General features: G+C 35.2%; 5 protein-coding genes across 7 annotated transcripts; 2 read left to right on the top strand and 3 right to left on the bottom strand.

Moving 5' to 3' along the window:
• The first annotated feature begins 195 nt into the window (after positions 1 to 195).
• LOC120250277 (CASP-like protein 1D1) lies at positions 196 to 2972 on the top strand. The gene is made up of 3 exons (XM_039259076.1): positions 196 to 491; positions 622 to 748; positions 2634 to 2972. The coding sequence occupies exons 1-3, from the start codon at positions 256 to 258 to the stop codon at positions 2859 to 2861; spliced, it is 591 nt and encodes a 196-aa protein (XP_039115010.1). The 5' UTR covers positions 196 to 255; the 3' UTR covers positions 2862 to 2972.
• A 4662-nt stretch (positions 2973 to 7634) lies between these two features.
• Positions 7635 to 12670, top strand: LOC120249469 (acyltransferase-like protein At1g54570, chloroplastic). Of its 3 annotated transcripts, none has more exons than XM_039257986.1 (14): positions 7635 to 7884; positions 7998 to 8402; positions 8732 to 8783; positions 8919 to 8974; positions 9081 to 9239; positions 9318 to 9422; positions 9542 to 9648; positions 9747 to 9868; positions 9937 to 10045; positions 10244 to 10377; positions 10453 to 10822; positions 10951 to 11064; positions 11159 to 11244; positions 11319 to 11817. In XM_039257986.1, exons 2-14 carry the CDS (start codon positions 8027 to 8029, stop codon positions 11617 to 11619), a joined length of 2091 nt encoding a protein of 696 aa, XP_039113920.1. In that variant the 5' UTR covers positions 7635 to 7884; positions 7998 to 8026; the 3' UTR covers positions 11620 to 11817. The 3 variants fall into 3 exon arrangements, 2 of the variants coding, with proteins under 2 accessions (XP_039113920.1, XP_039113919.1); XR_005532846.1 differs by lacking the exon at positions 7635 to 7884 and adding an exon at positions 11876 to 12670 and having other exon boundaries at positions 7923 to 8402; positions 11319 to 11714; XM_039257985.1 differs by lacking the exon at positions 7635 to 7884 and having other exon boundaries at positions 7923 to 8402.
• Positions 12671 to 13850: 1180 nt separating this feature from the next.
• On the bottom strand, positions 13851 to 15864 carry LOC120250479. The gene is made up of 2 exons (XM_039259303.1): positions 15759 to 15864; positions 13851 to 15151 (listed from the first exon to the last, which is right to left on the bottom strand). Exons 1-2 carry the CDS (start codon positions 15780 to 15782, stop codon positions 14024 to 14026), a joined length of 1152 nt encoding a protein of 383 aa, XP_039115237.1. The 5' UTR covers positions 15783 to 15864; the 3' UTR covers positions 13851 to 14023.
• On the bottom strand, positions 15806 to 18457 carry LOC120250480. Its single transcript, XM_039259304.1, has 4 exons — positions 18255 to 18457; positions 18064 to 18145; positions 17157 to 17273; positions 15806 to 15927 (listed from the first exon to the last, which is right to left on the bottom strand). The coding sequence occupies exons 1-4, from the start codon at positions 18371 to 18373 to the stop codon at positions 15874 to 15876; spliced, it is 372 nt and encodes a 123-aa protein (XP_039115238.1). The 5' UTR covers positions 18374 to 18457; the 3' UTR covers positions 15806 to 15873.
• A 2167-nt stretch (positions 18458 to 20624) lies between these two features.
• Positions 20625 to 22532, bottom strand: LOC120249372 (ABC transporter G family member 9-like). Its single transcript, XM_039257863.1, has 3 exons — positions 21812 to 22532; positions 21378 to 21703; positions 20625 to 21281 (listed from the first exon to the last, which is right to left on the bottom strand). Exons 1-3 carry the CDS (start codon positions 22491 to 22493, stop codon positions 20625 to 20627), a joined length of 1665 nt encoding a protein of 554 aa, XP_039113797.1. The 5' UTR covers positions 22494 to 22532.
• Positions 22533 to 24316: the final 1784 nt, after the last annotated feature.

Here is a 24316-nt window from a genome sequence, read left to right as displayed (position 1 = left end):
TATGATGCAAAAATAATTATATTATTATATGGTGATGATGTATCAATTAAATATTGCTGACGTTAAAACACTAAAAATAAAAATAAAAATAACGTAACTTTCCCATCTTACTCAGAGTAAATGACTTGTGACTCCACGGCACTGTTATACTGTAATAAATTCATGTATATAAGCACTGGAATCCACTGCTAGACATTTCTATGAACTAAAGAGCAAGTGAGTGAGTTCTTTCTTTCTCTTTGTTAACTAACTCTCATGGCGTCCACAGAGCCTACAAAAGATGCACCTGAAGCTCCAACGGTGACCAAACCACCACCACCTCCCTTCAATTTATTCAAGCTTGATTTATTTCTCAGGCTTGCACTCTTTGCAACCACTCTAGTCTCAGTAATTCTCATGGTTATTAGTAAACAGACCAAGTACTTCAGTACACCTTTAACTAGTTTTGTTGTTGTTCTTGATGCTAAGTTTGTCTACTCTCCTGCACTCATGTAAGTGTTTCTCTTCATTTTACTGCTTTTAAATTTTCCTTTCACCAATCTTTTTTTTTTTTTAATTTTTTTAAATTTTATGATTGGTATATATATATATATATATAAATTGTATATAAAATTATTGCAGATATTTTGTGGCGGCGATTTCAACTGCATGTTTGTATAGCATAATCACTGGTGCAGTTTCAGCCTACGGTGTCTTCAGACCATCTCCGGCCAACAAATTCTTATTCCATGTCGCCACGTTTGATGGGGTAATTTATTTTTTAATTAATGTTCTTTCAATTTATTTTTATTTCAAAATTTGATTATTATATATATATTGTCTATGTCAAAATGGTACATATGATTTGAACCTGACAATAGTACTTTTGGAAAGTTGTATGACTAACAATATCATTCCAAGCTTATAAGAAAACCCAGTTATAAACCATTAAGTTCATATATAAACAAATGGGAAATAATTTGTTAGATAGAAAAGGGTTTTTGTGGACGGACACAGACGTCCACTGATAGCAATAGCAGGATTAAGATAATGCACAGTAAAAACTAATCTCGTGCTAATTGGGTTGATTTTGAAAAACACTGTTTATCTCACTTTTTACTATACACTGTTTATAAACACAATATTACTGTTTATTAAATAGTGCAGAACCGTTGGATTGAAATCCAACTGCCCATAACAATGTTCACATATTATAAATTTGTGAACATGGGTAGAGGACCGATGCTCATATATATATATATATATATATATATATATATATATATATATATATATATATATATAGAGAGAGAGAGAGAGAGAGAGAGAGATAGAGAGATAGAGATAGAGGTAGGTTTCTCTTTCAATAAAATGGGTGTATATTGCCAAAATCTCTTTGTCCATCATTGGTCCCAAAATTAGGATTGATTGGTGAGTTGATAGATGATCCAAATAGAGATGAATTATTTTAGAGCAGTGGGTCCCTTGACTTCTTTTTCAGTTCCAATGGATCCTCTTCACTTGTCTCTTAAAATTCCAAGCTCTGGTGGATGGATCCTATTGATTCCTTTAACTATGAGGAAACCATACGTGTATATTCAACGGATCTCAAAGAAAAATTGATAATTATATTGACTCCAGTTAACTCTTGATCTATTAACACTTGGTTAATATGCATATATTTATTTATGTTAGATAAGAGCACATAACCTCTTGATCTATTAATACTGGGTTAACATGCATATTTTTAATTATGTCAGATAAGAACACATATATTTTGAGGTATTAACTTAATAAGTATGTATCTCCTGAGATACTTTATCCACTTTGTAAAAAAAAAAATTTTAAAAAACTTTTACAACTCATATTTAAGTTTTTTTTAAAAATATTTCATATATGATAACTGCTTGATTTTTAAGAAACTATTTTAGTTAGAGAAACCCTCTCTCATAACTCTGGGTAAATTGACTATATTTCTTTATTTATATTTAAAAAATAACTGATTATAAAATCGGAATATTTTAGGCAAGTAAAAAAAATTGGGACTTTATGAAAGTGAAAGTTTTATTTAAAATAAAAAATTAAAAGTTTTCTAGAATTATCCTGGATACTTGAATATTAGATAGATAAATTATGCTACTACAAAAGTTTAAAACACAAAAAAATAAAATAAATTAAAGTTACTAGTTCAAATCCTTAAATAAAGAATTAATTAATACCCAATACTTATGTTCAATATATTATTATTATTATTATTTAAGAAAGTGGATCAACTACACACTTAATATATATATATATATATATATGAGAAAAATAATAATTTTTTTAATAGATTTTTCAAATGATGTAATGCTGATGGTAATGAAGCATCAATATCAGCATCCATATTATTAATTATCTCTCTTATTTATTTTTTAAATTTAATTTATTTCGAACATCTAAAGCCTAAATCTCAATCTTAAACCATAAATCATAAATTAGAGATCGATTTTAAAAACCTAATATGTAATATAACTGTACTTCCCTCACATAATCATCAAAACTAATTAAATTAATAAACACCAATGTGAAAAAAAAAGAAAAAAAACTTACGTGGTAATTAATTAATTAATTTCCATGCATGCATGCATGGATGCACATGTACGTACGTGCAGTTGATGTTAGGGGTGGTGGCGTCGGCGACCGGAGCGGTGGCGGCGGTGGCGTATATCGGATTGAAAGGGAACAAGCACGTTGGTTGGACCAAAGTTTGCAACATTTACACCAAGTTCTGTTCATTTGTTGCAAGCTCTGTTGCCATCTCTCTTGCTTCAACCATCATTCTTCTCCTCCTCCTCACCATCTCTACTTATTCCCTTCATCGCCGGACCATGCATAATTAATATCATATATTTATATGTTTGTATCAATGGATTGTTTATTTTGAAAGGTTAATTATATTAATTTGGATATATATATATATATATATATATCTGTATGTATCTGTTTGATTATCTTTTGGATTTTGGATTTGGCTGGATTAATTTAATGCTGTTATTATATATTGATGTGATCAGGGGAGTTTTTAATTAAAGAGTGATGTTATTAAATTAAAAAGTGTTAAAATAGCACTTTTTGAATGATTTTTATTAAAATAAATAAATAAATAATAATGTTCCGGGGAGGAGGGGGTTTGGATATAGCATTATTATTATTATTATTATTATTTTTTACGAAAATGGACAAACCCCATCATATGACTACTATACCATGAAAATTTAATTTAGGTGAAACTTATTAGAAATATGTACGAGTTTTTTTTTTTTTAAATTTTACCCGTTCTTACTCTGTGTGAGAGGATTCGATCACCTATTACCTATAGACCATGAGACAAAAGCTACCAATAGACCAAAAACCGTTGGTATTAAAATAATTTTATATACTTTTCAATTTTACTAGTTATTTTATTTTCTCTGTATTAACCCATTTCAGGTTAATTATTTTCTATTTCTAATTGCTTGTTTGCTAATTCATTAGATCAAGTAGTTTTTTTTATAATATCATTATTATTCTTATGTTTTATTCTCCCACATCCCTTATCTAATAATTACTTTAAATATAAATAATAAAAAATCACAATAAAAGTAAAAAAATACATATGAGTTATAAAATAATCACAGTTAGAAAAATGAAAAACATATAATTATGAAAAAAAAAAACAAGTGTTACAATTTTTTATGAGAAGTTAAAAAGAAAAATAATATCATAAAAAAATAGAAAGAAACATGGAAGATTAAGATCCCCAAGTTATTGGAGAGTAAAGGGTTATATATTAATAAATGTTTTTTTAAAGGAATCATTTTAATAATTATTAAATTTAATAAAATATAATTTTTTAAAATTCCCTATTATTTTTTAATTAAAAGAAATACCAATTTTCATTCCCAAATGACTTGACCCTATTATCTTTTAATTAATAATACATAATATAATTTTTTAAAAAAAACTAGACAAATTATTTTGTGAACTTATATATATAAAAAATTAATACATAATAAATGACCTCCCCAGATTTGGATCAGATCACTCTCCTATTTGCTTTGACTTTGGTAACCACTCCAAGCGTCACCGACTCTTTAAACTTGAGAAATTTTGGTACACCAATCCCCAACTTATCATCCTTATCCAAGACTGGTGGAGGGACTTAAATCCCACTGGTTGCGGAGCTTTCATCATATCCAAAAAACTTATTTACTTGAAAGCCAAGCTTCGCACCTGGTCCTCAACCACTTTTGGTGCTTCTAAATTGCTCAAAAACAGTTTACTCGCAGATCTTCACTCTATCGATGTTATTGGTGAAAACAGACCTCTCTCTGAAGAAGAATCCTTCCGTCTTTCCCAAATTCGCTCTGAACTCTACTCCATCTTGAATCAGGAGGAAATTTACTGGAAGCAACGTTCCAGAATTACATGGCTTAGAGAAGGGGACTCTAACACTAAATTCTTTCACCAAGTGGCAAACTGTAGGAGAAACAAAAATCACATTCCCCGTATTATCCATAATGGTCTCTGGATTGATGGAAATGATCATATTGGTAGGGATCTTTACCGATCACTTTCGCTCTCTTTTTGGCACCCCTTGTCAAATCGCTTTCCTCCTTGATCGGCACTCCCTTTTTGACTACAAGGAAAGAGTTGATCTATCCCAACTTGATTCACCTTTTCACTCTTGAGGAAATTAATCAGGGCGGTCTTTAATCTTAACCCTCGATAAAGCTCCCGGCCCGGGATGGCTTCCCTATGTTCTTCTTCCAAAAAACACTGGGACCTTCTCCAAGACACAATTTTTAAGCTTTGTAATGACTTTTACGAGGGCACAATCAACCTTGAGCGTATCAATTGGATTAATATTGCTCTAATTTCAAAAACAAATACACCTGGTGAGGTTGCAGACTTTAGACCCATTAGCCTCATCAACTCCACTCGTAAAAATCATCTCCAAGATTCTTGCCAATAGACTTAGTGAGATTATTAATTTCATCGTGGGACTGACTCTCAAACCTGGTTTTATCAAGGGCGAGATGCATTGCGGATAATATTGTTGGAGCTCAAGAAGTCATTTTCAATTTGCAAAAAAATGGAAATGTCTCGTTACATCTTTAAAGTGGACTTTGCAAAAAGCTTTCGATACTCTTGATTGGAACTTTCTCCTTGAAGTCCTTCGCTGCCGAGGATTTGGACCTAAATGGCTTTCTTGGGTTTATTCCATCCTTAGCACTGCCAAGACCCAATTCATCATTAATCGGCACTACTCAAGGTTATATCTGATGTAAAAGAGGTTTGAGGCAAGGTGATCCACTCTCTCCCTTACTTTTTGCCCTTGCCTCTGATGTCCTTAGTGCTATGTTTTATCACGCACTAAAATCAAAAGTCCTTATAGGCGTCCCCTTAAATCAAATCGATAACATTTGTCATCTCCAATACGCAGACGATCTCCTTATCTTTTCCGCTGGTGGACAAGAAGACCTTCAAATAATCAAACTGATTCTTTATCTTTATGAGGGTTCTTCTGTCTTAGCAATCAACTTCTCTAAAAGCTGTTTGTTCTCCTCTAATTATGGCTTTCAACCTCATCTTTCTTCCGCTAGAATTCTTAGTTTGCTCCGAGAACCGCCTCCCGATCACCTACCTTGGGGTCCTCTCTCCAGTCGAAGACCCAGACGAATGGATTGGGCAAAGCTCATTGGCATGGTTCGCACTCGTCTCTCTTCTTGGAAAGCAAATTACTTATCCCTGGGAGGACGCCTAACCCTTATCAATTCAGTCCTTACTACCGTCCCGCTTATTGGATGTCGGTTTTTCAAACTCCCTATCCGGGTGATCCCGGAAATTGATAAAAATTCGATAGCGATTTTTCTTTGGAAAGGGCCCGAACTGAGCTCTAAAGGAGTTAGGCTCATCGCCTGGAACAGAATCACTAGACCTCGCAACATGGGAGGCTGGGGAATCCTCAATCTCCAACATTTTAACAATGCTCTCCTTGGAAAATGGTGGTGGAAACTTTCCCATAATCCAAATTGTGGTTGGGCTAAAATCATCCAAGCTAACTACTCTGTTAGAGACCCATATGGAGCTTTGTTTCATTCCCCTCCTAAAAATAAATCCTTCTTTTGGGCGAGAGTGACTACCATTCTGCCATCATTTAGATTTTGTATCACGAAAGCCATAAATAACGGGGCTAACACTTTTCTCTGGTTTGATTGATGGCACAATGGGATTTTACTTAAAGACCTCTGGCCTATTCTTTTCTCTGATTGTGCTGATCCTTGGATTACCATCAGACATTTCCATCAACGCCTTCTTAATCCAGAATCTTTATTTCCCTCTGCCCCTGCTGAATCCCTTTCTGCTCTCCTTGATATTATTCCTGAGTGCTCCCATAATCAAGACGACACCCTCATTTGGGCACTTGAAAAAAGTGGCAATTTCTCAGTCAAATCGTTTTATAGATTTCTCATTGATGGTGGGCTCCGCTGCCCACTATACTCAAATTTCTGGAAAATTCGTTGCCCCAGTAAAGTCACTCTGTTCTGCTGGCTAGCTGGAGAGGACAAAATTCTCACTCTCACTAATCTTTTCAAGAAAGGTTTCAACTTTCAAAATTCCACTGATACTTGTGTCCTCTGCCATAACGCCTCTGAAAACATTCAGCATCTTTTTCTTGACTGTGATTTTACTAAACAAATTTGGACTTTCTTTCTTCATGCCTTAGATTCAAATCTCCTCCCATTTTCAATTCAGTTGTTGTGGTCTAAATGGCTACCCTCTATTGGCTCTCGATCCGAACTCTCCGGGACCTTGTCTCCCGTCGTCGTCCTTTGGAATATATGGATTGAAAGAAACACTCAGTATCTTCCAATTAAATGCTTTTCACACACTTTTAATATTATCTCAGAAAGCTGCTAATATGCTTCTTTCCCGGTTTTCAACAGGTGATGATAGTCATCTACAATCACTCATGAAAGCTTCTCGGGAAAAATTAAAGCGCTCCCTCGACCTCCTAGCTCTAGAGACTCCGACCCTCACTGGCGATCGCTCATGACATAGCTCGGGAGTAGTTTCTCCTACTGTCTGAGACAGGGCCCCGAGTTGCTAGGGATGCGCTTCCCGCCTCTGCAGACTCCCTCTTGTTATTCCACTTTTTGTATTTTTACATTTGTGTGTTGTACTCTCACCACGGTGAGAGAGCTAGTTTTTATCTTGCTTTCTTTCCTTTTCAATAAATCTGTGGTTTATCCACATTTATTTCAAAAAAAAAAAAATAATAATATCTTACTTCAACTGTGTCTTTTTTTATATGAGCTCTGATTTTTTTTTTTATTTAATAATAAGGATAAGAACACATGACCTAAGGCATTTGAAAACTAGAATACTTTGGAAAAAGAAAAATTTCGCAATCAATACGTTGTGAGAAGTAAATTCATAATATTTTATGGATGAATCTGAAAAAAATACCAGTGAGTCCCATTTTTCAGATAAGGACCTATAAAAACTTAATATTTAATTATAGTTGGTAATGGCGGCCCCTACCACCAAACAAGATGACAAGGAAGTGGAGGAGAAAATCCATGGTTGGAACTTGGAAGCCACAACGACCTTGCTTGCTTCCATTATCTTCATTGCTTTCCACCACTCATTTCTGCAGTGATGATGGCAGAGGAATCCTCTTCTTTAGCTTCCAGTCATCGTGAATCCCTTTCATGTTTGTTCTCATTTGGAAGCCAAGGAGACGTGCTTCTCCATCTTTGCCTCTTTATCTCTTTTTCCAATTTTTAATTTGCTTCCTTTTGTCTGCTGACTGAATGCCAAATCTCTCAAAATAGAGCTCATTGTGTTTTCTAAAGTTGCCACCTTTTTCTCGAAAAGGTTCGGTTCTTCTGTTTCATTAATCTTCTGTTACTGTTGATGTTTTCTTTTGTTTCTGATGATTTTGTCTCTGTTATATATGTTGTTTTTCTTTAAAAAAAAAATTCTGAAAGGTTGGATTGGTGAAACAAGGGCTTTGGTCATGGCAATGTGTTCATGTTTTCATTCATTCATTCCATCTTGGCGCCCAATTTCTATAGTTGGAGTTAGAAGAAATCATAGCATTTTAGCAATTAGTGAGAGTTCTGTGAAGAATGCTAGTGGTGTTGGAGAGGTTGAGTTAGCTTCAGCAAGGGCAAAGATTGGGGACTCTCATATTGAGAAGAAGGGATCAGTAGAGATAGATGCAGGAGACTTGGGTGTGCTTTATGAAGATGGATTTGGAACTATGAGTGTGGAGGACTATTTCAGTGCTGCGAAGCAGATCATTAAGCCTGACGGAGGGCCGCCTCGTTGGTTCTGCCCTGTTGAGTGTGGAAAGCCGATAAAAAATGCTCCTTTGCTGTTGTTCTTGCCAGGTAAATTATTTCTGTTGTTCATTCTTTGTAACATTTCATTATATGATGTTGATTAGTCTTTAAACTTCATTGTTGCCCCATATTAAGCAATACATGATTGAAATTTTGGTGTTAGAATGGCAGATTTGCATACTCTCAATTGTTCACTTCAGCTCTAGTTGATATTTCATTTGTTCTGGTTTTTAATCAGAACTTGAAATTTAAAACATATGTTTAAAGATAGTGTAAGTTTGTAATAATGATTAACATCTGTTCTTTATTTATGCTTCATAGATATGTATCAAATGTTTGGTCTTTTTCTGTTTATAGTTAACAGTTTGAACTTGTAGGGGCTGATGGCACTGGAGTGGGACTCATTTTACATCACAAGTCTCTTGGAAAGTAAGACAAATAGCTTGTAACACTTGTATGAAGCATGTACTTTTTATTGTTCCTGCTCATTTAATGCTGATTGATGCACATTTTGGTTTCTGATTAGCTTTTGGTTCTTAAGATCCATTACTTTTAACTATCTAGGGCTTTTGAAGTTAGATGCATGCACGTTCCAATTAATGATCGCACGCCATTTGAAGGTTAAATCTCTGCTTTGTACCTACTTTGAAGTGTTTCGACTTTCAACTCAAGGATTTTTATTCGTTTGTCATTTTTATGGTTTCTTTTCAATCTTCATGCTTCAAGGACTGGTGAGCTTTGTTGAACACACGGTTAGATTTGAGCAGGCTATGTCTCCAAATAAACCAATTTATCTTCTTGGAGATTCACTTGGAGGTTGCTTAGCACTTGCTGTTGCAGCTCGCAATCCTACAATTGACCTCGTACTTATCTTAGTCAATCCAGGTCAGCAAAATTCTTATGGTTCTTCTGTTGATTGCTTGCATTTAGTCTAACACTTATTCACTATCATTTGTATTGTAGCAACATCATTTGGCAAATCTCAGGTGCAACCTTTGATCCCTGTCTTGGAGGGCTTACCAAGCAATCTTCATAATACTGTCCCTTATCTTCTTAGCTTCGTCATGGGTATATTTTTAGACAGTGTGGAAATACTGATCTTTTTCTAATGCCAACGTTTTGTTGCTCTTTATTGTTCTTCATGTCATAGAAAGTTAAAAAAATGAAAATGTTTACACTTGCAACAGGAGATCCTGTGAAGATGGCAATGACTAGTGTTCCAGATGACCTTGCACCTCCAGAATTACTCAATGAATTGTCAAATAGTCTTACTTCTTTGCTCCCTTATCTTTCAGTATGATACTTGATGAGCTGTTGGACCACTTTTGCCATATGACTTTCAGCCTTTTCTTTTACAAACTGCTAAAAATCTTGATGGTTGTGTGTTGACAGGATTTGGCAGATATCATACCAAGGGAAACTTTTCTATGGAAACTCAAGCTTCTCAAGTCAGCTGCTGCTTATGTTAATTCTCGCCTTCATGCTGTAGAGGCTGATGTCTTGCTTCTTGCAAGGTTAGAATATCTTTCTATTGTCATTGGTTACTTTGAGTTCTCTGGTTGAAAATTTATATATAATGTAGTGGGAAGGACAACTTACTTCCGAGCGGAGATGAAGCGGAGAGGTTGTGTTCTTCATTGAAGAAATGTAGAATTCGTTACTTCAAGGACAATGGTCACACCCTACTACTTGTTAGTAGCCTCTTTCCTATTTGTAATTTACAATTTCATTGCATCAGTGGTTCCTTAAGAGCGATAATGAACAAGTCAATTACAGTATAATGTCAAATCTCTTCTGAGGCTGCAGTTCATTATGAACTGAAACTATTTTGATTATTAGGCGACATCTTGTTGGACCCAATTAACTCATATTTGATAACAATTTTACAGGAAGATGGGATTAATCTGCTGACTATTATCAAAGGTACCTACACATACCGTCGTTCCAAGCGATGTGACTTTGTTGATGATTATCTTCCCCCGACTATGCATGAATTCAAGAAAATCTTTGAACAGGAGGACAGGTGCACCTTACGGCATTAGGAAAATTTAAGTTTGAATTTATTTCCATCTGTTACAATTTGAACTGAATATCACAGATTGTTTCGTGTTGCAACAAGTCCGGTGACTCTTTCAACTCTCAAAGATGGAAAAATTGTGAGAGGCCTTGATGGGGTTCCTGGAGAAGGTCCAGTCCTATTTGTGGGTTATCACATGCTGATGGGTCTTGAACTTGGCCAACTTTATGAAGAATTCTTGAGGGAGAGAAAAATTGCTCTCCGTGGCATGGCACATCCGGCTTTGTTCTATAACATGCGACAGAATTCACGGCCAGAGTTCTCACGCTTTGATTACATGAATGTCTTTGGTGCATTGCCTGTTTCTCCGGCTAATATTTATCGGTTGTTGTCAAGGAAAGCTTTTGTTCTTCTCTATCCTGGTGGTGCTCGTGAAGCTCTTCATCGGAAGGTTGCTAGCAATATTATCCATCACTGATTAAATAATTGAACCTCAAAATGTAGAGTAGTATGAAGTAGAAGCTAAAGAATAAACCAACGCGGATGTTGTTATTGAGGTGTGTGTTTAAATGACTGCAGGGTGAAGAATATAAGCTGTTCTGGCCTGACCAGCCAGAGTTTGTGAGAATGGCTGCTCGTTTTGAAGCCACAATTGTACCATTTGGTGTCGTCGGTGAAGATGATGTAGCAGAGGTAACAGTATAAACTTCCATTCTGTTTTTTCTCCTTCTTGCTTATTTTCGTCAAATATAACTAAACAGATCACTTATTGGCATCATGTTGGCAGTTATTTATTGACTATGATGATCTGATGAGCAATCCCTTCACCAAAAAATGGGTTGAGGATTTTAACAAAGATGCTATCAGATTAAGGTATTATCCCTGTTAGGGACATAGTTAATTCACTTACTTAGTACCATGTTTAATGCAAAATTTTCTGGTTACAGGAGTGATGTTGGAGGGGAATTAGCTCAGCAAGAAATATACATTCCTGGACTCTTGCCAAAAGTACCTGGCCGATTTTATTACCTGTTCGGTCGACCAACTGAGACACGGGGGATGAAGGATGTTCTTAGTAACAGAGACAAGGCAAATGCATTGTATTTGCAGATCAAATCTGAAGTTGAGAGGACAATGTCGTATTTAAGAAGAAAAAGAGAGGAGGATCCCTACAGAAGTATCATACCGAGGATTATGTACGAAGGTTCTTGGGGATTCAAGAAACAAGCCCCGACATTCGATTTCTAAACCACACAGTGAAAACACAAAACACACTCTTCTTCACAAGATCAATTCAAAAGGAAGCATTGTACATTCAATTACAGAAATGTAGTTTGCTACAGGTGTCAAAAATCATCACAATTCTTATGTATTCTTTAAAACCTCAGGATCATATCCAATTGATTTTTTTGGAAATGAGATATGGTATATATTCTCTTACAATGATACAGCCAATCCTTTACCGAAATAATTGAGATGCTCCATTATCTTTTTCATCGTGCAGTATTCGGTTCCGGTTCTCTTTTCAACGGTGGAAGCACCACGAACACACTGTTCTGTATCATCTATAAGAAGAGGCAGATCTTCAAAGTGATTAGCAAGCAAAATTAAGCCACCAAACTCATGGCAAATAGCAGGTTCAAGTTCCAATCATGGGGAAATGGATACAATGAAATTGGAAGCACTGAAGAACACCATGTTCATCATGTTAGCAAGCCTACAATTCTTGAATGCCCTCCCTGCCACAACAATGGAGGATTCAAAGTTCAAGAGTCCATCAGTGAAGTCCGAAGGCTGAGCACCCCCGGAAACATACTGCAAAAACTCAAAGCCAGGCACAAGGACCATAATAACCAGTATGGAAGATGTGAGCCATTAGTGGAAGTTCCATCAGGGCCTACTCTGATCACTGAAGGTGGATGGGAGAGGCCAAGTCAAGCTGGTTGGAAGTTGCCTGCTAATCAACCTCTCACAAGTGCAACCAATGACATAGGAACAACAGCGAATTATGTTCGGGAATCGGCATGGACTCCGACAACCGTTATGGCGCAGCAGAACCCATGGAACTCAGCTTCATATCCGACATTTTATGTGAAGAAAACTGAGTATATGAACAGCGCCATTGATCACAGAGATGCTGCTAAGAAGTATGGAGGGAAGTTCTTCTGATGCATGTATCATCAGTCTCACAGATTCTGTCTTGGTATCGTTATCAGTTACTGTAATCAATATTAATGTTAATGTTACCAACGACCAAACAGTCTATTGGTAATCGGGTCCCCATTAAAACTCTTTACAAGTGTGGTGAGAGTTCGAATTATGGGTGAGTGTATATTTCTGGTAGTGGTTGTATGGGGGTGGTCCCAGTGCTTATATGTGCGCAGGCCCCACCACCTCTACGTCAAGACTTGTGCACGCCTCTGTCTTTTTAATATAGTAAAAAAAATTAATCATATCAAAGAGCTCATAGTCCAATAACATTAGTTTTATTATAAAAAATTAACGTGAGAAATTAGAGATCTCAAATTTAATTATTGTAAGAGATCTCAAATTTAACTTTTGTTGGTAATAGTGATTGTGATCGAGCTGCATGATCAATTCCTTGTGTGTGTATATCCTTGATGGGCTTATCACTTCTCGGGAAAAAAAAAAAGAGAGAGAGAGAGATTTAGGGTGATATATATATACAATTGAATTCAAATATTTTTGTGTTTTAGATATAAATAAAATTTCTTATTATTATTTAACTATACAATTCTCCTAATACTGGCAATTAGAATATATCCTCTCTCACCTTAATCTTTAAAGAATATTTTTTTATTTACTCTAATTTAAATGTTCAGACTCACTGTCACTTTACTCGCAATGTTCATTTAATCTATGAAATAAAAAAATAAAAAGGAATTCAATTTCCAAGACTAAGCTAAAGAATTTTATGCTTTTTCTTGAAGGAGAAGGAGCGAGCTACAGAATAGCGCTATTTATTTAAACATATTTGTTCACAATTAGAGAATATTGCATCTATTTTTATAGAAAGAACTAATGGCCCTTGCAAATTTTCACCCATATTTGAAATAAAAAAAAATCTTTTCAATTTTTAATATCTCCAAACTCTAATTAAATTTAAAATATTTATAATTAAATTATTTTTAAAGTTGGATTTTTTTTAAATTTTTTTATTTATAAATAGATAACTTGTGATGAAAGCTTCTCTGATTTATCTGGTTAGTGTCGACTTAAAGTTTAAACATTTAAAATTTGAAGGAATAATTAGTGAGGTTGGAATCCATATCAAAAATTTAAATCAAAGTTAAACTTTGGAAAAGAATTTTTCTAGTTGGCTTGGGTTAATGATTTGAGCTGAACTATTTCATTTTTGACAAACCAAATTGGCTTCACAAATTAAAGAACTAATTAACTATATACACACAAGAATGATTTCTAGAACTATGAAATATTTAATAATACAACCAATGGCTTAATATCTCAAATGACAATCATTTAATTAGAAAATACAACATTGAAAATTTGAAATAGAACTAATTGCATTGCTCATGAATAATCAAGATTTCTGCAAAATCAAATGCTGACACATGCACACTTTTTTTTTTTTGGTTATGACTGATATAAGCCAAACCAAATTCTTCAGAGACTACTTGTTTTCAAATTTGCCACATGGATGGAAAGTATTGGCATAGGGCCTAAGCTGGGGGTATAAACCTTGGTTATGTTCTCCTAGTTTGCTCATCTGCTTGTCTTTTAAACTATAGGTATACAAACAATCTTCAATGGTGAACACAAGTAGCTTACTGTTGATAATTGTGAAGCTGTCTAGAGTTTGATGTACATCACCCAGCCCTAAACTCACCAAGTCCACCTCATGAACTTTCATCCATGAACCTCGCGAAACCGGAGACTCCATCACCCATATTACCACTGCTCTTGATTTTATATATTGAATCAGGCACAGAGATTTGTCTGTCCATGGCGCGACTTGTATCTTATAATTATCAATGCTAATTTTCTGAGCTTCTTCAGGCAAGGACATAAACTCCGACGTCCTTTTTTCAACATCAAACACAAGAATGTAAGGATCAGTGTTCCTCATATAACTCCCGGTGTCTGAAGCCCAGAAGATGGATCCGCTCACGAAAACTGGATTCTCAAAATTGATACCTCTACGTCCCAAATCATCAATGGCTTTGAGGTACTCCCATGACATGTTTTTGGATGAATAGCAGCGGCATTCCAAGATAGTTCTCCATTCATAAGGGTGCTCACCAGGCTTCATCGTCACCAATATGATGTTGTATTCCAGGCCATCATTGGTGCTTGTACAAGTTACACTGATCCTTGGCTCGTCAACCAATGAGACGTCTGGAGGAGAGGAAATTGGAGCAAGAGTCCGCAGCACGGGATTGAACACACAAAGATCACCCATAGATGATGTACTGGAACAATTTGTTTGGAACACTATAAGTCCATTGGAAGATGCAACAATTTTTCTGCTTTTCTTGAGCATAAACTCTATGGACTCGGGAGGGACACCGGAAGAGCTGCTGAGAAAGAACTCTTTAAAGGAAGAGAAGGACGAACCAGTGTGAACAAAGATCCCGGAATCAGTTCTTGCGCGAAGTGTCTGGAGTTTTTGGAGGAGATGATCAAAGTAGTGGTCAGAGGTACTTTTGTTCAAACATCTGAGTTTACATATGCTCTTGGCAGGGAGCCATGAGAGGATCTCCAAAAGACAATCTTGATTGAGTTCAACTGGGGCTAGAGGCTGGAGAATAAGATGATCATCTTCAACTTCAGTTGGAGGCTTGGAAGACATGGTGCTTGCTTGCTGCTTACTACTGAACATTAACGTAGCAATGTTTGTGTTTATATATATATATGTGTGTGTGTGTGTTTGTGTGTACATCTATAGGCGTGCATGGATCTTTAATTTTCATTGGAGTGTGAATTTGGGCAGGTTTAGGATACCTAGTTTGATTAGAGTTCTAAGTATAGTATGGTTTATTTCTAGTTTGGTTAGGAAACTAAGTATAGTATGATTTTTTTCTTAGGAAACAGAGATTGGGGATAGTTAGTATAATGACTAGGAAAAGGACGCCAAAATGATGAAAATAAAATAGCGGCCGACCAAGTTTGTGCTTCAAAATATGTCAATGTGAAACGAAGATAGGATTCAAAAGTATGTGTAAATTTAAAAAAAAAAAAAATCACTTTTAAAGGAATCAGGAAGCCATTAATATATGGTAACAAATTTTTATAGCTCTTCATAAAAGCAGAAAGACTATTATACACAATATTTGGGGAGAATAATATTGATTTTAGAAAGAATAGTTCTATTGATAGAATGTTTCAAAAAAGAGCTAATTTTCTACCTCTGCTATATTGTTCTGCTCCATGATTTGCCAGGAACATGATCTGAATAAAGTCGGTCCAAAGGATGGTTTTTTTCTTCTGGGCTTGAATAAATTGAGATTTGAATCATTCCATCTACGAGCCGCTTCCATCAAGTTGCCCATAAGATAGGAGATGTGCCATATATTGCTGGAAAGAGAAAAAAAAAATGTCACAATTATGTTTGATAGATTGTTTCAAGAATGATAACTGGAGACTTCTGAATGGGATTTCTTAGAAACTTACTGATTTAATTATTGTTGCTGAACTCCAAAAGAAGGGCAAATAAACAATAGTATTTATCTAATGCTCAATGATAGCTATGCAGGATCTACTTTGAAGGATATTACAAACAATGGCAAGTTTTGCAGAAAATTTAACCTTGACCACCTATAAAATTAAGGAAAGGATTTCCTAGTGTTTATTGCATAATAATGGGAAGTTATACCCTGAGCTGACCTGCCAAAATGCAGGTACAAAGAGGAGTTTTCTTTTCATTGGTTGGGCGTGACACGTGCTCGGGGACATTAATGATTTGTGAATTTTAACTAATTACACAAGTAATGCCAATGTCCTTACTTTTGCATAAATATTTCGTTGATGAGATGGAAGATAAACAATGATTTTTAAAATTCTCACACCACTTAGTAGACAAGATGTAGCAACAAAATCAAATAAGATTTATTGGTAGGAGCGATTAGCTTCATATGGAGTGTGGTTAAACGGCTAAGCGGCAAAATGAAGGAGCAAGACAAAGATAAGGAACACAATTAGCAACTTGCCCATTTGCTCCTTGTATGCCTTACTGATACAATTTTTACCAAAAATAAGTTATCAGGTGTGCCACCATATTACAATACACATAAAGATGCATATGAGTGTGAACATGCATCACAAAATGTAAGAATATGTATGTGTATAGAAGGGGCATAACGACGCTGGTTCACAAATAATCTAAAATGCAGGATGAAAAGCCCATCTTTCACCATTTAGAACAGAGGGTATAACATAGTTGAACTCCCTTCTGTAGGCTCTGACATTATATATCATTTGTACACTGATACTATGCCTAAACAAGTGCTGTCAATCAAACTCCTCGAAAGAAAACCCATTCTATCACGACTTCTTTCTCACCCACTCAAACGTTGATGAGAGGTAACTATGTCCAAATGGCAAAATAGAACTCTTTAGGGTGATAAAAACAGCATATGCACTTAGCTCATTTGTGGTCTGAGATGAATAAGTTAGTGTACAGAGAAACAATCATGTGCTTATACTGTTTGCCATTCATTGGAAATGTACGGATAACAGTTTAGGATGAACAAACAATAAGACCAAGAATTAACTGATTGTTGAATGATAGTTAAAATTCAACTCACAGCATGATAAGCATATGGTGATTTTCCCTGGCGTTCAAAATGCTTTGCCATAATGAAAAACTCTATTGGACCCCATTCTTCTTGTTCGAAGCAGTTACCAAGAGCAGCCTTGTACAGCTGCCAATAAACAAAAGATTTTACATCAAACTCCATGAAAATATGTAAGAGAAATCCAGTTTTATTAAGCAAATGCTTACTTTTTGTTTGATAACACAAAACAACACTAGAGTTCAATCCATCTACATTCTACATCCTAACTCAACTTTCAAGCATGCCAACAACAAAACAAAGCTCAAATATGGCACAATATAACTTCACTTTTTCTTCATTGAAAAACATATCCGACTGCTACACATAAACAGCTGTAAAGGTAGAACACTAGAAGAAGTTTAGCACAAAGCAGTTGAGTTCCACATTAATATTTCACAAAAAAGAAAAACACCACAATGGCAACCGCTTCAAATTTTCAATCAAGAACACATGTTTCAAATTGAAAAGAGACAAACACTAGCAGGAATTAAACCATAAGATCAGATGCGCTCCAACTGAATCACCCAACTAGAAAGAGTGAATCTTAAGTCAAAACCATTCGCATTTCATTGTGCTATTACCATTCAAGTGCATGTCATCCAACATCAATACCTATAAAGCAATAAAAAAAAAATAACTGAATCAAATGATACCAAAGATGCAGAGATAGAATTACCACCTCCACAACAAAACTGTATAATAACAAAATCAACGAATACCCCTAAAACTTTATCAATATGCATTGCGCACAACACAATTAACAGATGAAATCAACAGTACATAGGAAATAAAAATCAATTTTTTTGTCTAAGCGAGATTAATCCAACGAAAAAGGGGATGTTTTCCCATAGAATTAAAGCAATTCAAAGTGCTAAACCTTGGCTGTATCAGTGAGAAGCTCGATGCCCGCCGGATAAGCTGCGTAGTACTGATCCGCTCTTGACATGCCAGCCCTCGTTCTGGAATTCCATAATCAAAGAGGAATGGAGTGAAAGGGTGATCATAGATTGCCTTAGAGAGTCCGAGAGAGAGAGAGAGAGAGAGAGAGAGAGAGAGAGAGAGGAGTACGTGTTACTGGTGTAAGCGTAGCTGATGAGGGTGACGAAGCAGTAGAAGCCGGCATAAGAAACCATCCTCCTGAACTTTTGGATCTTCAGGATGGATTTCCATTGCTCGTAGAGCTCCATCAATGGCGAGAGAGCAAGAGGAGTGACAGCGGCGGCGGAAGCAAAGGAGATGGAGGTGAAAGTGCGAGCTGATGGACACGGAGGAGACGGGGCTTTAATTAATTAATTAATTTTTTTATATTATTTATAAAATGAATAAATAAAAATTCTAATTTATTTTGTTTAACACTAGGCGAAGGTGTAACTGTGTAAACTAGAAACAGATACATGGTGCAGATGTGAAGTGCACTCGTAAGCTCAACAACATCTTGTAAAAAAATTTAATTTTTAAAAATAATTAAATTATAATTGTTTTAAATTTAATTTATGTTTGGAGATCTTAAAAATTAAAAAAAAAAATTTTGGTTTTTCGAATATGGTTGAAAATTTGCTAGGGTTATCTGGTCCTTTCTATAGATTATATTCCCTCTGCACTCTGGTGGAAAAAACTTGGGTGAAGTACAATATATATAGTTTACCGTTGGATTTTTGACAATTATCTTAAAATAAATAATTTAATAAAAAATAAAAATATTATAAAAAAATTGTTATATTTTAATATATTTTTGTTACATGTGTTAAAACAAACTACACTTATTGTAGTGTACCTAACTCAACCTCAATCTTTAAAGAATAATTTTTTTATTTGCTTTGATTTAACTGTGTAGATTCATTGGTGCATTATTTGCTATTTTTTTTGGGGCAAAATTAACAAATAATTTAAAGAATATGATATGCAATTAATATTTAGATTATATCATACATTCATTTAATCTTTGAAATAAAAATAAAATCTGACAACTGATATTTAAATTCAAGGTCTTTAAGCCATCATAGTAAATAGCGTATTTTCGAGTCACAGGTGAACGGTGGATCTCTGTATTTATTTGTTTTTAAACATTTCTTAAATATTTTTATTAAAAAATCAATTCCAAGACTAAGCAAACATTTTTAAATAATCAATGGACCAAAGAGTGATGATGCAATGTAACCATAAAATTATTTATTTATTTTTTAGATGAATGACTTCAAGCGGTGCCACACAAGAGTGTCATAGAATAACATACACATTGAATATTATAATTACTATAATTTTTGGAAATAAAGAGAAACATTTTTCTCAGAAGCTCGTCACAGTAATCAGTCCTCTCTCTTTGCTCATGGATACAAAAAATTAATCAAGACATTAAAGATATATACAATGTTAATAAAAGTTCATCTTAGTTAGTTTTTTCTTCAACATGATTCACAAAGCTCTCATGGATACATAAAATTAATCAAGACATGAAAGATATATACAATGATTATAAAAGTTCATCTTAATAAGTTTTTTCTTCAACATGATTTTTGAATAAAGTGGATAAACCATGATTTATTAGAAAAGATAGAAGATAACGGTGAACAACAAGTACAAAAAGAAAAATTAAAAGTACTGGACATAAAAGATAAAATAAAAGACTATTTTCCTCACCAGGAATGAGGAAAACAAATTAGAACTGAAGAAAAAGAAAAAACAGAAAAGACAAGGAGAGAAACTAAAACAAGCCGGGCCGGCGAAGTCAACCATCAGGAGACACAGTGCTGTCCCAAAGAACAACGAGAGCGGATTACTCCTGACTAGAAGTATGCACGGAATCCCCAGCGGGATCGGTTGATCTAGAGCTTAGGAAATTAAGGGATCTTTTAATCCTCCGAGCAAAGATCCGAGGGTTCCTCGCTGATGGGCTTCAGCGTCTGCAAATCCAAGAAAAGAAGCAAATTAGTGCTTTTTGTAAAAGAGTAGAAAAAGTGGGAGACTGAATTTGATTAAAAAAACGGTTGTTGCGTTCCAGCCAGATATTCCAGAAGATGGCTCTAGAGCAGAGATCCCAGATAATCCTGGAAGTAGGATTCAAAGAAGGGATCCAGGTGGTCTAGATAATAGTGACCGAGGAAGGAAGAGTATCAATATCTAATAAACATTTAAAGTAAGACCAGATTCTTTCTGAGAAAATACAATTTATGAAAAGGTGGTCCACTGATTCTGAGTTGCTATGACATAGTATACATGTGTCAGTGGCATTTGGATTACAACCTTTTTTAAAAAGATTCTCAAGAGTCAGAATTTTATTGTCCCATGCAAGCCAACAGAAAAGGGTTATTTTACTAGGTGATTTTATCTTCCAGAATTTGGAGTGATTTTTTCTTCAACATGATTCACAAAGCTCTCATGATAATAAAAGTTCATCTTAATTAGTTTTTTCTACAACAAAATAAACTAACAAAACCCTGTTTACTCTGCAACTGCAACTCTCATCAAAGCAACATAAGCAATCAACCTGTAAAACATGAACATGAATAACATAACTCCAAGAGCCAAACCCTGATGATCCAATCCTACAACCTTAATTATAGGAATCTCATCAACTCTGCAACTCATCATCTTGTTCCCACACTCATATGTATCATATTCTTTATACTGTGAACCAAGAAGCAACTTGAACGTATAATATATATAAGAGATGTATTTTATCCATGCAATGAATATGGGCACATGTTGCACAAAGAAACCTCCGGCCAGCAAGAATGTGAGCATGATCACCGATGCGAGCATTGTCGCCACCTTAAAGTCCATAACGGCTGCGCCGATCGCGAAGCCGACGCCCTGAGTAACAAGAGCGCAAAGAAATACAACTGAAAGATAGATGAAGAAGTTGGTTGGCATTGGTTTAAGGCCACACATCCAGTAAACAATGGCAGTTGAAACAGTTGGGAGGATGAGCTCCATTGGCAAGTCCACAATTATTCTTGCCATGAAGTATGATGAGAGCCTGTACATTCCTGATCTTCTCTCCTTCATCAGCATCAGTCTCTCTTGTGGGAATTTGAATATTGCTTGGAACAAAGGGAATGATCCCCAAAATCCAGTCACAAAGAACAACAACCCTGTCTGCATTTTAATTATTATTTTCTTATCAAATTTAAAGAAATTAAAGAAATACTTGAATAATAGAAATAATATATGGTTTGATAATTAATTAAGGACCTGGTCTTGAAGAGACTTGGATTTCCACCAGAGAGCTCCAGAGATGAAGGAAAGAATCAATACTTGGAAAACAGTGAAAGAAGAGAAAGCTTCATGTCTTCTTTCTTTCAAATCTCTTCTAATCAACACAGTGAACTGATCCCACCAACTGGTGTTCCACTTTTGATTATTAGACTTCAATACTCCCATCTTCTCTTCTAATCTTTTCTCCTCACCTTTCCCTCTAATCTCCTCCTTAATCTTCTCTCTCAAATTTTCATTATAAGCATTCACCAACTCTTCTTTCACTTCCACCTCACTCCCATGCAGCTGTCCCATAACTATTCCTGCAAATTAAATTTTATATATTCCTAACATTACTTCAAAACATATATAAAACCTTTAATTAACAACACTACTAATGTTAAGAAAACACAAAGTTTATTATATGATACCGTTAGCTATATCAAGAAGGAAGTCAGCAGGATTCATAGCAACTGAAGGTGAGTAGCCAATGCTAGAGAAATAGTTCATAACTTCGGATTGCTTGCCAAAATAAAGAGGACATCCTTCACACAATATCAACACCTTGTGAAACATATAGAACAAAGAACTCGACGGCTGGTGTATCGTCATCACCACTGTCTTTCCCTGATTGGCCAGTTCTCCGACGACCGACACAATCCTTTGCGCCGTCGTCGAGTCTAGACCAGATGTTGGCTCGTCAAGAAATAGAAGACTAGGATCAATAAGGACTTCTTGGCCTATACTCACACGCTTCCTCTCACCACCGGAGATGCCCCGGAGATAGTGATCGCCGATGATGTTATCACGGCAATTGACGAGGCCGAATTGAGTGATTATCGTCTCGACATGACTTACTTTTTGCTGTTTGTTGATTGATTTGGGAAGACGAAGGAGTGCAGTGTAGAGGAGAGTTTCAAAGACGGTGAGATGGGGGTAGAGGATGTCATCTTGAGTGACAAAGCCGGTGAGACGGTTGAGGGAGCTGGAGAAGGGGGTGTTGTTGTAGGTGATGGAGCCGGTCATGATGATGGAAGAGGAGGATCGCCGGCCGGCCAGAGTTGTGAGGAGAGTTGTCTTGCCACTGCCAGAAGGGCCCATCATTGCTAGCATTTCTCCGGGGAGGACCTCGCCGGAGATTTCCTTTAGTATGGTTCTCCAATTATTGTTCTTGCTTGTTTTCTTAGTTTCCTTGTCTTTGTTCTTGATCTTGTATACCAAGTCTTCAAACTGCATTCATGCATGCATGCATTATATATATAAAACATGAAATCAAGAATAACATGAACTCAAAGTCAAAGGTAAAACTGTTTATATATATATATGGGGAAATATATATATATAAACAGTTTTACCTTTGACTTTGAGTTCATGTTATATATATATATAATGAAATCTAAATTAAGTTACCTGGAGAATTACAGGGCGTTTACATTTGGTGAAAATGGAAACTCCATCATGTTCTTGTTTCAATGGTGCAGGGTGAGGCGTAGACTCAATCTCCATCATCATCTTCAATCTTAATTTCTTTGTGTTGTTTTTCTTTGAGATATCTGTTTGAATATGCAAAAGAGAGAGTGGTGCATGCACTAGGAATCTATACAGTATATACACAAGCCAAAAAAAAAATCTACAAAGATATAGTCATTAGAGTGCATATATGCATTGATAAATTTTGTCATGCCTTGGAGATATGTATGCTTGTATAGTTATATCTATATTTATATGTATATTCCCTTTGTGTATCTCGTGAGATTTAGATTGGATATAATTATTTAAGAGCACTGATGAAATAATAACTAAGGAGGATATATATATATATATATATATATATATACGTAGAAGAAATCTTAGTATAGTCATATTGTTTGTTTTTAAATCAGATAAACCACAACTTTATCCCAAATAAAACCAAATACAATACAACACATATAAAAAGGGATATTACAAAAAAAAAAAAGCAATAACAATCCACTATGAATGAAAAAACGACTAAAAATAAAAAACAAAGCATGAAATTAAGGACTCACTAGGATCCTCCTTGAGGATGGCGAATATCTTTAAAAATTTATTGTGCTTGGAACTGAGAAACAATCATGATCACTTGTAGAGAGCCCTATTTCACTTATTGAAAAAAATTCTTGGTTCAAAATGATTAAACCAAAGTCTATATCCTCTATATAAATTATAAGATTACTGGCTTAATTATTAGGTAAATTCTCTGTGATGTGACCTCCCAAGAACTCGGGACTGTGCTTGATAGAAACACTCAAGCCCTTCAGCTTTTGCCTTTTGTGGAGTTCCAAGCACTTATGAAAAATACATATAAATGATTTTATAGATAATAGCTTGTGGTCAGTGAAATTTATCATTGAAAATTTGGTCACTTCGCTTCAACTAAAGTATCTAGATAATGTTATCTTTTTTTTCTTTGTCTTTTTGGTTTTTTCTTTCAGTTCTGATTTGTTTTCCTCATCCCTGGTAAGAAAAATAGTCTTTTATTTTATTTTTTGTCTGGTACTTTAATTTTCTTCTGTACTTGGTGTTCTCTGTTACCTTCTCTTTTTTTAATAAATTTGTGGTTTATCCACTTTATTCAAAAAAAATATATATTCCTAAATAGTGGATCTCAAATTTTGTTGGATTGAAGTTGGATGTGAGCTCTCCAAGATCCCCACAAATCACTCATAGAGTTCAAGCTTAAGAAGACGGAAGGGTACGGTAAGCCCAAAATGATTCCATAATTTTCTTAATTAGTGAAAGGGTAGAGGAGTAGATAATTTATTGTTTACATATCAACATAACAAAGGACACATGTGGCAGTCGTCGTTTTTTACACCATCAGAGTGCTAGGTTTTCAAGAACGAGAGTTTGGTTGCCCCAAACCAACTAGTTAAAGATATATATTTACTTTTAGGGGGCACACACCTTTCCAT

The sequence above is a fragment of the Dioscorea cayenensis genome, chromosome 19 (genome assembly GCF_009730915.1).
Source record: "Dioscorea cayenensis subsp. rotundata cultivar TDr96_F1 chromosome 19, TDr96_F1_v2_PseudoChromosome.rev07_lg8_w22 25.fasta, whole genome shotgun sequence".
NCBI lineage: Eukaryota > Viridiplantae > Streptophyta > Magnoliopsida > Dioscoreales > Dioscoreaceae > Dioscorea > Dioscorea cayenensis.
The sequence above is the reverse complement of the archived record's forward strand: the minus strand, read 5'-3'. Positions and strand labels throughout refer to the sequence as shown.